General features: G+C 39.1%; 1 protein-coding gene across 1 annotated transcript; it reads left to right on the top strand.

Moving 5' to 3' along the window:
- On the top strand, positions 1–3633 carry LOC5572734 (crossover junction endonuclease EME1). The gene is made up of 2 exons (XM_001660496.2): positions 1–292; positions 2705–3633. The coding sequence occupies exons 1-2, from the start codon at positions 188–190 to the stop codon at positions 3542–3544; spliced, it is 945 nt and encodes a 314-aa protein (XP_001660546.2). The 5' UTR covers positions 1–187; the 3' UTR covers positions 3545–3633.
- The last annotated feature ends 10616 nt before the right edge of the window (positions 3634–14249 follow it).

Raw genomic sequence — 14249 nt, 5'->3', positions numbered from 1 at the left:
CGAACATGCACGACATCTGACACTTGAATGAAAAGCTAACGGTTTATTTACAACGAACAGCTGTTTTCGATCTTTTCGATTGGCCGGTTGATGGCTACAACATCATTTCACCAACCGATAGAAATAGAACGGAATAATTCCAATAATAATTATTATTAACAAACTCGCATTGAATATATCGTTAAAAATGTCCAAAAGAAGTGGAAAGCAAAGTGAGAATCTTGTAGAGCGCTTGAAACGAACCAACTATTACAATGAGCAGAGAAATCTCAAACCGGGGCATTGTAATAAGGTAAGCATAAAATGTTTCTGTGTCCCTTGCAGTTAAGCGGAGGAATCTTATTAATATTCAGGGTGTCGACCATCAGAGAAACCTGGAAAGTCAGGCAATTTCTTTTTTTGACCTGGAAAGTCAGGGAAAAAAATATCCATAGGGGCGATCCATTTATTACGTAAGACAATTTTTGGGATTTTTCAACCCCCCCCCCCCCCTCCCCCCATGGTAAGACTTTTTGTATGAAAATAAAAAATAAATTGTAAGGCGCGTAAGAAATCTCAAGGGGGGGGGTGGGGGCCTCCCCACATAATCCCTTACGTAATTAATGGACGGCCCCATACTATGTGTCAACACCCAATCATGTTGTTCCAAAGTTAATCAGATAAAATTCGTTGATTTCAATATAACTAAATTTATTTGGGTTTGATTGCAATAGTGGATTGCAATTTTCTGATATTGTTTTGAAATATTCTATTACTTAGTTCGATATACAGTTACTCAAACTAATTTTCGTATAGGGCACTATTTCCACATCAAGTTGCTATACAACTATTAAATGCTCTATGGACTTCAATATATATTTGCTCTATAAAAAAAAGAAGGTTATAGGTGTCGTCTATTGTTCGGCAATCATAAACTGTTTTTATTTGCTATCATCTTTGGACCAATGGAAAAGTATTGAATTTGTGTTTAAAATTGACCTAATTCCATATTGGTACACCTAACACAAATCGAATATACAACATTCAAAACTAATTTTCAACGTGCTAGATGATTGTTCAAGTTCTTTATTGCGTTGTTCAGATGTAGTTGAGAAAATTTGGATAATTTATAAGCCGTCATATATGAAAAGTAAGTTTTTTTTATCTTTATTAAGGAGACTTTCAGCCAGTGGCTAGTTCGTCTCCGCTAAAAAAAAAGTAAGTAAATTTAAAAAAAATACCACTTTTTAATGTGTAAGCCATTAAGTCGAACAGTAACGTACACTTTTATTTAAAATCACTTCCCTAAGAATGATTCTTGCGAATACTGAACAAATTTCAAACTCTTATAATCAGTTTTAGAGTAGCTACGAGTGGATATCGGCTCCTTATACTTAGGAATTATGATTAACTGTGCTACCAATTAGCATTACACAGATTTTTGAATAGCTATTACTTTAAAACTAGTACAGTCAAACCTCCATGAGTCGATATTGAAGGGACCATCGACTAATGGAAATATCGAGTCATGGAACAGCTATCCTTTGGTAAGCTGTTTGAAGGGGCCATCTATAGTAACCATGATTGTATGTTTTTAGTATGGTTCCATGAGTCGATATCGAATAATGGAGCGTCGACTCATGGAGGGTTGACTGTAATTCGATTTCAAATCTAATCCTCAAACAAAGACCTCCCACCCCATAGTTATGCTACTGGTCTGGAATCGAATGGAAGGTCAGGGCCTTAGCCGAGTGATTAGAGTTCGCGGCTAGTAGTGATGGAAAGTGGCGAACACTTCTATTGAACTGGAACAAAAACAGAACCAAACGCTCCCGAGCGTCAGAGCGCTGGTTTACTCGCATCTGTCGGCTCCCGAGTAACTGAAGCTAAAAGTGATTCGCGAACCGGTTCGGAGCTGTTCAGAGTCATATTGTGCTTTTGGGAAAAAAGCTTCTTCCCCTCCGAGATTTATGGGTTTCAAGGGCATTTGACTACAAACTAGTAGTTTACTGTCGATATGATGGTTATACAATTAATTTGTCTGTCAAACCCATGATAAACCACACCTTGTTCGGTTACTCGCGAGTAAACGATCCCGAGCTTGTTGCTACTTCTTTTGACATGTTCTCCCGAGCAGACGGATGCGGACTTACTCACACCTAGCCAGTTCCCGAGTCTGTGATGTTTGTTATGCGTTGGTATACACTCGTGAGCTGCTTCGTGATGCGAACTTTTCCAGCACTGGCGGCTACAAAGCAAAGTCATGCTGAAGGTGTCTGGATTCGATTCCCGGTCGGTCCAGGATTTTTCGTATTGGAAAAATTCTTGACTTCTCTGGGCATAGAGTATCATCATACCTGCCACACGATATACGAATGCGAAAATGGCCACTTTGGCAAAGAAAGCTCTCAGTTAATAACTGTGGAAGTGTTTATACTAACACTCAGCTGAGAACAGGCAATTGACATGCTCTATATCAACTGCAGCGATTTGCAGTAGACAGGATGTCCCGGGCCCGATCTATCTGACAAGCCAATCGAGCCCTCTGTCATCATAGAAGATAGTGTCTCCATCATGTCGATAGCCTGGCTAAGAAGCAGTCTCTGTCCCAGTGAGGACGTAATGCCAAGAAGAAGAAGAAAAAGAAGTAGGAAACTTCATTCCTAAAATTGAGTCGACACCCTGATGGTACCTTATTAAATGTTCTTATCGATTCTTTTTACAGTTCCTTCACGCTTGCATCGATCTGCAGTTTCTTCAGGGAGAGCACGGCGCCGAAGTTCTGTCGAAGTTGAACGCACTGAATCTCAAGTACGAGATCAAGCAGCACCTGATGCCACGGGTTATCACGTTCTACCGTACCAGTCAACAGAATCTAACGCCACAGGGTACAATGACCGAGAAAAGCGTCGATCAGAAGTTCATGATCTTCCTTATTTCGGGCGAGGAATTGGTTCGTCGCGTTAAGGGTAAGAATCTATTGGCGCTTGTCCAACAACTCCAAGATCTTTATCCAGGAAAATCCGTTTACCTGTTGGTATTCGGATTGATCACCTATTGTCGCAATCACAGAGGATGCGTTGGACGACGAGAAACGGAAATTGCCCTCACGGAGGTGCAACTGTTTGCAGACTGTTCGCATCAGCTGATTGAGTCGGCTGAAGAAGTGGGCAACTTTGTCGCCCAATTGGGTAAGAGCCTAGCAGAGCTGCCCTACAAACAGCAGCAGAATGAAAAGTACAACCAGGAGCAGCTGTATCTGGGGAACGAAAAGAAGGGCTGCGTACGAGTGGAGGGCAGTGCCGGATTGCACCAGTTATATCAGAACCAACTGGTTAAAATTCCTTCGGTTACGTTGGAAATAGCAGAGGCCATCATTGCGGAGTATCCCACGCTGAGTAAGCTGATTGAAGGGTTCAGGATGAATGGCCCTAGCTTGCTGGCCACTATTCCCATCCGTCGAGCTGGTGGACCCATTACGAGCTCTGTTCGACGAATAGGACCGGAGTTGAGCAAGAAGCTGTGCACGATATACAGCAGTTTGGATCCAAAACAGAAATTGTAGGTGTGTTTCGGTAAATCTCTCAAATGTACCTTTTCATTAACAACATGTGATATAATGCAATAAATTTCATCTAAATTCAATCATTAAAATTTGATTGTCTCTATGTATTGCTAGAAATGTCTGAAACGCAACTATCTTTAGCAAAGCAGGCATTGCAGAATTCGCTCTCATTTGAGTATGAAGCACGATCAAAGCAAGCAAAGAAAAACATCCCATCTGTTGCGGTCCACGATCGTCATTGTATCGCAAGCTGTAACAAGTCTGATAAATGGAAGCAGCGAGCGAGAGCCCCAAAGAGAGAGCAATGATAAAATCCATTTTTCTCGCTTGTTTACCGTTGGGGATAGGTGTTTTTCTTTACTGGCACGATTAACAATCCACGAACTTTCAATAGCAATAGTTTCCTCCAGGCTTGGAGCATGTTTAGAGGGGTTTCATCATGCACTACTATTCCCCCAATCTGATCAAAGTTGTAGCAGTATACGATAAACAGTCTCTCATAATGTGCAGCATGTTATGATAGTTACAGAGAGCGATACGTGAGAGATTCTCTCAATTTTCTCAGGATTCAATCCCTGAGCAAAGGACTCTTATCAAAATCTACACATTTGCTGAAAATAGCATAAAACTATCTCTTAAATCATTGGGGTCATTCACAAATTACGTCACGCTCCGAGGGGGGAGGGTCATGTCAAGCGTGGCAAACCTTACAAAAATTTCGAGGGACTCATACAAAAAACGTGACAAAGTGGAGGGCGGGTTAAAAAAAAGTCAAAATTTAGCGTGACATAATTTGTGTATCAGCCTCAATTATTGAATATTGTAAAGAAAAAAAACATTTTGGTTATTATGTCGAATGCTGTAAAGCTAGCATTACTGTATAACCATAATAAAAGTTGATTTAAAATGGGAAAGGGCCTCACTAGGCCCTTATTGAAGTCATAATTTATAACATTAGCTCGAGATTGGTGGTTATACAGTAATGCTAGCTTTATATACACCGTATTTATGAATAAATTACGGCTTGAGCAGTATGGTAACTTGGGTGTTAGGCGGCATCCACAAATTACGTAACGCTCTAGGGGGAGGGGGGAGTAGGCTCATACAAAAAATTTTACGCCGGTTCGCCTTATCCGCTCATTAACCTTCAGGTGGTATTCGACTGCTACACCTTCTGTTGATAAGCGCTGCATATTGAAACGCAACGGTCGCTGGGCTCGCGTATACGCCACGGTAGACAACCGTGCACGAATTTTACTGACAACGAAATAGTGATCAGAGTCCAATGAGAATATATACTAAGGTGTGGAAGAAGAAGCAATGGCTATGTATTAGTAAAGAGAAAAAACGTAAACAAAAATAACTACGTCACTAATTTACACTGCTTCTTATGGGAGCTCGCCCGCTTGTAGTTGTGCAACATTTTGCACCGTACACGGATGTCACGCACACTAAATGTCGTCTTCCTCACCTCGGTATATATTCTCATTGATCAGAGTCGATGTTTAGAACTCTGAAGGTCCTCACATCGATGACATCCGAGAAATGCCAGCCGTCCACCAAAACGTGGTCTATTTGACTGCAGAGCTCGCCATTCGGGTGCATCCAGGTGTGCTTTCGGATATTTATGCGTGCAAAGTAGGTGCAGCTGATGGCCTCCCCTCCAGCTGAAGCGAAAGTTATTATTCTTAGGCCGTTATCTTTGGTGGCGGAGTGAAGGCTCTCCGTACCAATTAATGGACGGAAAAAATCCTGAAAATTTGCAATAAGAAACACTTCAATACGACGCATATTGTGGCTAAATATAAGCTCAGTAGCTTAAAAAAAACATTGCCGAAGTGAATCAAAAATGCAAGAATAGGATCCCTAATAGCTATATAGGCTCTTGAGAACTTTGTGCTCATGCGTTTTGTGGCACTCTTTTTAATACGCTTTACGAATCCATTGTGGTATGGAATTACTTACTCTCATTTCGCTTAAACGATTTTCTTTCTTAACCCTTTAAATAGCCGAAAATGTATCTGGATAAATCATCAGAACAAAAGATGTAAAGTTTAACCGTTTAACTCAAAAGTATGAATAAAACTGAACAAAATCTGTGGGAAATAGGACTGCAACTAGGATAATGTTTGAAAAGACATAAATATTTTCCGCTTATATTTTCCTTTTTACATTTTATATGTACGTTATACGCTTCAATCCTCTTTTCAATCTGGTGGCAAACGTAAGGTTGTGAAGTAGTAGTTTTTACCCTTTTTGATACTGCAACTGGGGATTTTTTTTTTATTACCGTACGGGTTTGGGCCGAAGGTTCTCAGATTTTCATGAAACTTTTTCCACAGGCAGGGCTCTAGGATATATGAATTAAAAAAAATGAGAAAAATTCAGGGTCGCCTATTTTTCCGGAAAACTCAGGTGGAAATTTTTTGTTTTCCCTTGACACTACTTACTTTGAAAAATCATAACTCAAGAACGAAGCATCGTAGAAACAAAGTTTTTATATGAAAATTTTCTCGAAAATCCAAAAAAATATGAACTGGAAAAAGTTTTCCACAAAATTTTCCACCGTTGGGAAAATTCGTAAAGAAAAGCCGGAAAAACTATGCCCGAACTCGCGGAAAATTTTCAAAAAAAAATTTTTTCGAGGAGGTAATTTTATAAGCTTTAATCACTGAAATTTTTGGAATGCACTTTTTTTTCTTTTTTGAGTTATGGCCTATTTTGTGAAAAATGTCCAGATGTGCCATATAAGACTTTTCTTTGAAAAATCATAACTCAAGAACGAAACATTGTAGAAACAAAGTTTTTATATGAGAATTTAAGCAAATTTTCTCAGAAATCCAAAAAAAAAAAATATGAACTGAGAAAAGTTTTCCACAAAATTTTCCACCGTTGGGGAAATTCATAAAGAAAAGCTGGAAAATCTATGTCCGAACTCGCGGAAATTTTTTAATAAAATATTTTTAAAAAAGAAACTTTATAAACTTCAATTCTGGTAACTTTTATGATGTACTTTTCTTTAGTTCCTGATCTATGGTCAATTTTGTAAAAAATGCAAAGATTTGCCATACATGCCTTTTCGTTTAAAAATCATGACTCAAGACTCATCATGACTTGTCGAACCGGATTCAAATTATCTCAAAAATATGAAATTTTTGAAATGGAATCAGTTTCCCAGGGCATTTTTCACTGTTTATGAAAACAAATAATGAAAACCCGATTAGTTATTCCAGCTTTCAAACAAAGTATATTTGAAAAGAGCGATCAAAAAGATCCAATCCTACAATATTTTTGCTAGGATGAGCTGTTTGAACCATATATTTACAAATTTATAAGTTCATAAACAAAATTTCTTACATAGAAACAAAGTTTTCTTCAATCAGAATGTAGGCAATTTTTTCCTGTTAGGTAACTACAAAATTGACAGTTAAATAAATGGGTAGACAATATGACAAATAGGTATTTACCAATTCAAGTTTAAAGCGTTGAAATGGCTTGAGAATCATAAGTTTACCAAAAACTAACAAAGAGCAGTGAGAAAGTGCAAGTGTTGTCTATCAGCTGTATATTCCTCGTTATTAATTTTTGGAAAGTGAAAAAAGTTTTCCCGAAGCTGTGAAATGGACAAAGTTCAATATTACGAATACAATTCTTTATGCTGTAACCCCTTCGGACTGGACGGCCACAAATCAGTAAGGACAAATCTACGATCGATCAGCCAAGGCCTCATCAGTAAGCTTCATTCGAATGGAGTTCGGTGGATTACGGAAAAGATGAAAATTTGCGTGAAGTGCTCCATTACCGGTGACCACAAGGCTTTCGTAACGGATCTTCCAGAAGCAATGGCGTTTGAGGAACAAGTTTCACCACTATCTTCGTTGGCGTCGCCAAAGGAAACTCCTTCCTCGGGTGAGTCAGTTGGTTCTATAAATAATGTACAAAAAATACAAGAGCTTGCTAAATTCTTGGAAAATCTTCACATTTGGATGCTTCTAGTAGCAGTGTTGGGAAACTCGTGCTCACGAGTAAAAAAATACTCACTCTCGTACTCGTTTGCGAGTAATACTCACGCTGTGAGTCACTCATTCCTTACTCTAACTCACGCGAGAGTATGACGTCATAACTCACTGCGAGTATTACTCACGTAAAGAGTAATACTCGCAGTGAGTATGACGTCATTACTCTCGGTGAGTGAGCAAGTTACTCTTTGTGAGTATGGTGAGTAACCAATTTCCATAGCAAAATAAGATTGTACATAAGTATGTTCTATACTAGGTGAAAGACTGTAAATGTAAATAATTTAAAGTGTTTACAGCTGTTGTCGACTTCAGTGTGTATTGTGATATGCAGTTTTATAGTATGGTTGTTTAAACTATACCGAATTCAGACCCAGTTTTTCAAAATGGATAAACAAGTTATAATGGCGAAAGTCCGGTTGTGTTCAAATACTTTCCAGGCCAATTTATTTCGTTTAGTGGCATAAAATAAATACTGTAACTTTTTCTGAACGCGTTTATGCTATTGATATTTAAAGTTGAATTGAAATATTAGTAAAAATGGAATAAGGTACCGTGGGGCAAGTGGGTAATGGAAATCGTATAGTTGAGATTCTTCAAATTCTAAAGACTTTAAATTGAAATAAATGAGGTCGTCTTTATTTTTTAACTTAACTCCCACCAAATATAAACAGTATGCTAAAATTGATTTTTATGTAAAAATGAAAAAAATACAGAAAAAGCTCATGCAAAATGTTACTTTTCACTTGCTTCACAAGTTTTTGAACAATCCAGCTTTTTACGCTAGCCATGCTATAAAATCTTTGACAGAAGCTGACTATCACCACTGAACTGAAACTCGAAAATAAATCCTTAGTAACCCATATCTCACTGAAATAATTTTCGTTGCTTTTCTGTCACTCAAACTAAAATCTAATTCCGATTTGTATAGATAATGCTTTAATCGCTTAATAATCATTCTCTTTTGTTTTTAGTAGAATTTATTTAGATTGTGACGGTGCATTGACTGCATTCGTGTGAATTCGAAGAGTCCGAACGGAGTTATAACGGCCGTCTTCGAAATATCCACCTCTTCAACCGGGATCTGATGGTACACCCTCTCTAGATCAAGTGTGGTGAAAACTGGCACAATCACCTGGTTCGGGTAGCGACAATCTCCTACGAATCTCCATTGACCTTTCTTCTTTTGCACACAGTGTAGAGGGCTGGCCCAACTGCTGCACAGTATTTCGATCGGCCGAAATCGTGAACTTAATTCTGTAGCACCTTTAAACGTGACTTTTTAGAAATGGTGTCTTCGGACGAAAATTTTCTAAAAATATAGCGCATATATTGACGGTAAATGTTAGTTCGCAACTTTGCCACGGGCGGCGCTGCGAAAATATTTTTTTGAAATGACGATCTTTAAATATGATGTCTTCGGCAAAGTTGTAGATAATTCAAATACAAACAACTTTGCCAAAGACACCTAGTGTGTATTCAGCCGCATTTCCAAAATACGGGAGTATTTTATGAACGACCCCCTAAAACTAGTTTCTCTCGTATATTTTGAAAATGCGAAGTTTCCGGTAGCAACAATGTTCTACAAAATTGTGTAAACAGTCAAAATGAATCATTCTCTAGAAGACACTAGGTTTCTAAAGACCAAGGAAAAGCAGTTATAACCATTTAAGTGCAAAAATCAGTCAATTTTGGGTTCCGTGTATTTATTCGGGTGGCAGCTGGTGGCAGATGAAACCTAGTAGGGTTGAAAATACATCATTAGTAGTTGTAAATCTCGATAGTGTCATTAGTATCCACGAGTATCCCTTTTACTTAGAGGAAATTTCATCAATGACTCTTATTACCCTGAAGTACCTAGTTATGTGATGGGTAGAGGGCTATGTGACTCCAAACTTCTTCTTTTTCTTCTTCTTGACACATTCTTCATCTTTATACACACACTCAATAGGTTCCAAATACTTTGATGGAGAAAGTTCTCAATTAGTCTTCACAAAATGACTCGCCATACAACTATTTTTCGCTTGCAGTTTAAGCTATTTTTCGTACATAGACACTGTAGTAAGTGCAAGCTATGCAAATTTGGTGAAATATTCTGTTGAGAAAAGAATAAATCATTGAATCACTGTTCTGTGAATTGAATCAGTGTTTAAATGTTAACGCAGCTCTTATGGTTGCAACACTCATTTACAAAACGATCTGATATTGAGGCACTTGCCTGATTTTGGATTTGAATTTGATACATCACTTGATTTGCTACTCACCGCATCGTTCTTGCACGTGTCATGTAGTAAACACTAGCCTGCTAGTTTATCTTTTTGGTCTTTTAGTGCTATTATTCGACCAATTGAGAGTGTCAGCTGTATAATGCTAGCATGCAGAACGAATTAAAGTGCTATTTGGTTACTTGGGATGTACGAAAAAACGCAAAAATCTCAAGTGAAAAATAGTTGTAGGGCGAGTCATTTCGTAAAGCGTCTTTTCGGGAGATTGAGAACTTTCATGAAAAATTTATTTGGAACCTATTGTTTGTGCATAATGATGAAGAATGTGTCAAGAAGAAGAAAAAGAAGAAGTTTGGAGCCACATAGCCCTCTACCCATCATATAACTAAGTACTTCAGGGTAATAAGAGTCTTTGATGAAATTTCCTCTAAGTAAAAGGGATACTCGTGGATACTAATGACACTATTGACATTTACAACTACTAGTGATGTATTTTGAATCCTACTAGGTTTCATCTGCCACCAGCTGCCACCCGAATAAATACACGGACCCCAAAAATGACTGATTTTTGCACTTAAACGGTTATAACTGCTTTTCCTTGATCTTTAGAAGACTAGTGTCTTCAAGAGAATGATTCATTTTGACTGTTTACATAATTTTGTAGAACATTGTTGCTACCGGAAACTTCGTGTTTTCAAAATATCGGAGAAAAACTAGTTTTAGGGGGTCGTTCATAAAATACTCCCGTATTTTGGAAATGCGGCTGAATACACACTAGGTGTCTTTGGCAAAGTTGTTTGTATTTGAATTATCTACAACTTTGCCGAAGACATCATATTTAAAGATCGTCATTTCAAAAAAAATATTTTCGCAGCGCCGCCCGTGGCAAAATTGCGAACTAACATTTACCGTCAATATATGCGCTATATTTTTAGAAAATTTTCGTCCGAAGACACCATTCCGAAAAAATCATGTTTAAAGGTGCTACAGAATTAAGTTCACGATTTCGGCCGATCGAAATACTGTGTGCTGCTGGAAGGGAGACATATTCCTAACTCGCTAATAACCTGGAACTTTTTCTTGGCGACTTCCAGCTTGTCCGGTGCATGCCGACGGCACTTGCTGGCTGTTGGCGGCCTTCTTGTTTGAATGTGGTGGGTAATGTCAGCGTTAATCGTCGTTTTGATACTTAACGGAAGCGTGACGTCACGGAACTCATTGCAAAGTCATTTTTTTTTTCGTTTTTTACAAGGGGGAAGTCTGCAAACAGATCCCCTGAGAAGGCAACTCAGGGAATGCGGGGATGACGCATCAACGACGACTTGAGAAAACCAGCCTATGGACTGTACTTGAGCAATTCTTTTAGAATTGCTCAAGCGATGAACAGTGCATTGACATGACCCTTGGACTCAGACCCTTATCTCCCCGGAACCAGTAGGAAGACATGTTTGTAAGCTCAGAATGATTATTGTATTTGCAACTGTTAATTTAGATAGTTAAGCTAAGGGTTGGTTATTGTATATAACTTTTTGAATAAGCAGAAGTAAAGCACGAACGCAAAGTAATGACCTTCCATCCCATCTTCAAGTGCTCCCCACAAGCACAACACTTCATTCTGGCACTTTAGAACATACGCGCCCATACCCCTTTCTGAACCAGAGGACAGGGCCAATAATGAATAAGATTATTTCCGCAAATTCAAACAAAATTTTCGTTTGATTGACAGAAAGAAAAACAATGAAATTTGACGGTTCGTCAAGGCATGCTGAGGATATATTTCCAAGTTTCAGTTCAATGAGCCTGTGCATGCTATAAAACGTTTGACTTTTACTGTGCGCCCTGTTTTCAAGTTGCCCGTGAGAGAGAGCGAGACAGCACCTACACACGGCGCACAGTAAAAGTCATAAGAACAAAAGAATTTATGGCACGTACAGAGGCTCATGCTGATAGTCAGCATCTGTCAAATATTTTATAGCATATTGTTTTTATGGCGAGCGTGAAAAGCTGGATAAATTGAAATTTAGTTATATTCACGATTTCTATTAACTTCAACATTAGTTAAGGCGTCTTGTTCCTTAGGTAAGAAACATGTAAACAAAGAAAATTTTATTCTTGTCAATTCAATTTTCTCCTGTTCAGTTTCGGCTCTGTAGAATTTTCACCGGTCGTTATTTGTTTCAAAGAAAGTCGGATATGACATAAGATAACTCTTCAAGAGAAATTATTTTTTGGAACGGAATCCTTCAATAGTGTTCGGATTATTTTTTGTGTGGATAGACCCATACCCCATTTTTATGTTTTGGACTAGCTTTACATATACATTCCATGAGATTCCCGTGCGTTCTCTTATATTGCAACTTTTCAATCAACGTTTTCCTTTCCAATCTCTTTTAGAGAAGTTCCATGATTGGTAATAGCTTTTATCGCTTTGAGTATTGTGTTTCTTGAATTTAAAGCACGTTCCGATTTTCTATGATAATTGCGAACCTTGTTTACTAATAGCTACCTAAAAAGAAAACACAAAATCAATCTCTAAGAGCATCTTTAACGGGGGCGACTATTCCGGTGAGTAAAATGATCACCCACAGAGCTGTCATTTTAGTTTAGTCGCTCATTCTCACACCGGTCGCTACTATATTTAGTAACTCATTTCCGTACCGGTCGTTGCCTTTTGAGTCAACATATTGGGTTTGGAACTCTCCTGGAATATCTATTATAATGTGGTGCGGAATCATTATAATTCAATCGGAAATACTTGTGAATCTGACTACAATCCTTGGAATTCCGACTGGAATTCTTGGGATTCCGACTGGAATCCTTGGGATTCCGACTGGAATCCTTGGGATTCCGACTGGAATCCTTGGGATTCCGACTGGAATCCTTGGGATTCCGACTGGAATCCTTGGGATTCCGACTGGAATCCTTGGGATTCCGACTGGAATCCTTGGGATTCCGACTGGAATCCTTGGGATTCCGACTGGAATCCTTGGGATTCCGACTGGAATCCTTGGGATTCCGACTGGAATCCTTGGGATTCCGACTGGAATCCTTGGGATTCCGACTGGAATCCTTGGGATTCCGACTGGAATCCTTGGGATTCCGACTGGAATCCTTGGGATTCCGACTGGAATCCTTGGGATTCCGACTGGAATCCTTGGGATTCCGACTGGAATCCTTGGGATTCCGACTGGAATCCTTGGGATTCCGACTGGAATCCTTGGGATTCCGACTGGAATCCTTGGGATTCCGACTGGAATCCTTGGGATTCCGACTGGAATCCTTGGGATTCCGACTGGAATCCTTGGGATTCCGACTGGAATCCTTGGGATTCCGACTGGAATCCTTGGGATTCCGACTGGAATCCTTGGGATTCCGACTGGAATCCTTGGGATACCGACTGGAATCCTTGGGATACCGACTGGAATCCTTGGGATTCCGACTGGAATCCTTGGGATTTTTTGGATTCTTTTCTTGGAATTCCAGTCGGAATCCCAAGGATTCCAGTCGGAATCCCAAGGATTCCAGTCGGAATCCCAAGGATTCCAGTCGGAATCCCAAGGATTCCAGTCGGAATCCCGAGGATTTCAGTTGGAATCTGTTTGGAATCCCAAGGATTCCGGTTGGAATACCAAGAATTGCGGTTGGAATCCCACGAATTCCGGTTGGAATCTCAAGGATTCCAGTTGGAATCTCAAGGATTCCGGTTGGAATCCCAAAGATTCGAGGTGAAATCCTGAAAGACAAATTCTTTCGAGAAAACGAATATATCAAAAATTTCTCCCGAATTTCCAATAATTAAATCAGATTCCGAGTAGTCTTATCAAAATCTTGAAATTTTACCAGAGTTCCCAAAGTTTCATAATATTCACTTTATGCGCATCATATTTTCAAAATTTCCACCAGTATCTCAGAACTCCCACTGTATGCTTAAATTGAAATCGAATAGCAGCGCTACTATCGCGCAACTAAATTTGCTCACCCGATGCTTCCCGAAAGCAGCGCTGTCTTTTTGCTACCCCGGTTAGCAGCGCCCGGTACGGATCAGCGTAATGATGCTGCGCAATGTAATTTAGTTTAGTCGCGCACCGTTAAAGTTGCTCTAATGAGAAACTTTTTACTTGCCCCACGTGATTACACGCAAAAAAATTGTGCGGTAAAAACTACCATTTTAGGGGGTTAACTTAAGCGCTCGCACCGGCAATTTTCAGCAGACCAGAAATGCGCTTGATTTTACCATGTCTGTAGTCGGAATCAGATTGTTGTAAATTATTTCTGTCAAATGTACCAGTAATGCGGTGGGGTGTACCGTAAACATAGTAAATTGGTCTGAATTTCCATGGTAGTTTCAAGAATGGGCGTAGTCAGCTAAAATAGTTATTTTTACCACAGAATTTTTTTCCGTGTAGAAAGTTGATGGTGTTTTAATTTAGTTATTTTTATGTCTAGGTCGAATTAATCCCAAAA

The sequence above is a fragment of the Aedes aegypti genome, chromosome 1 (genome assembly GCF_002204515.2).
Source record: "Aedes aegypti strain LVP_AGWG chromosome 1, AaegL5.0 Primary Assembly, whole genome shotgun sequence".
Classification (NCBI taxonomy): Eukaryota; Metazoa; Arthropoda; class Insecta; order Diptera; family Culicidae; genus Aedes; species Aedes aegypti.
Note: the sequence above shows the minus strand (reverse complement) of the source record. Positions and strands in the feature narration are given on the sequence as shown.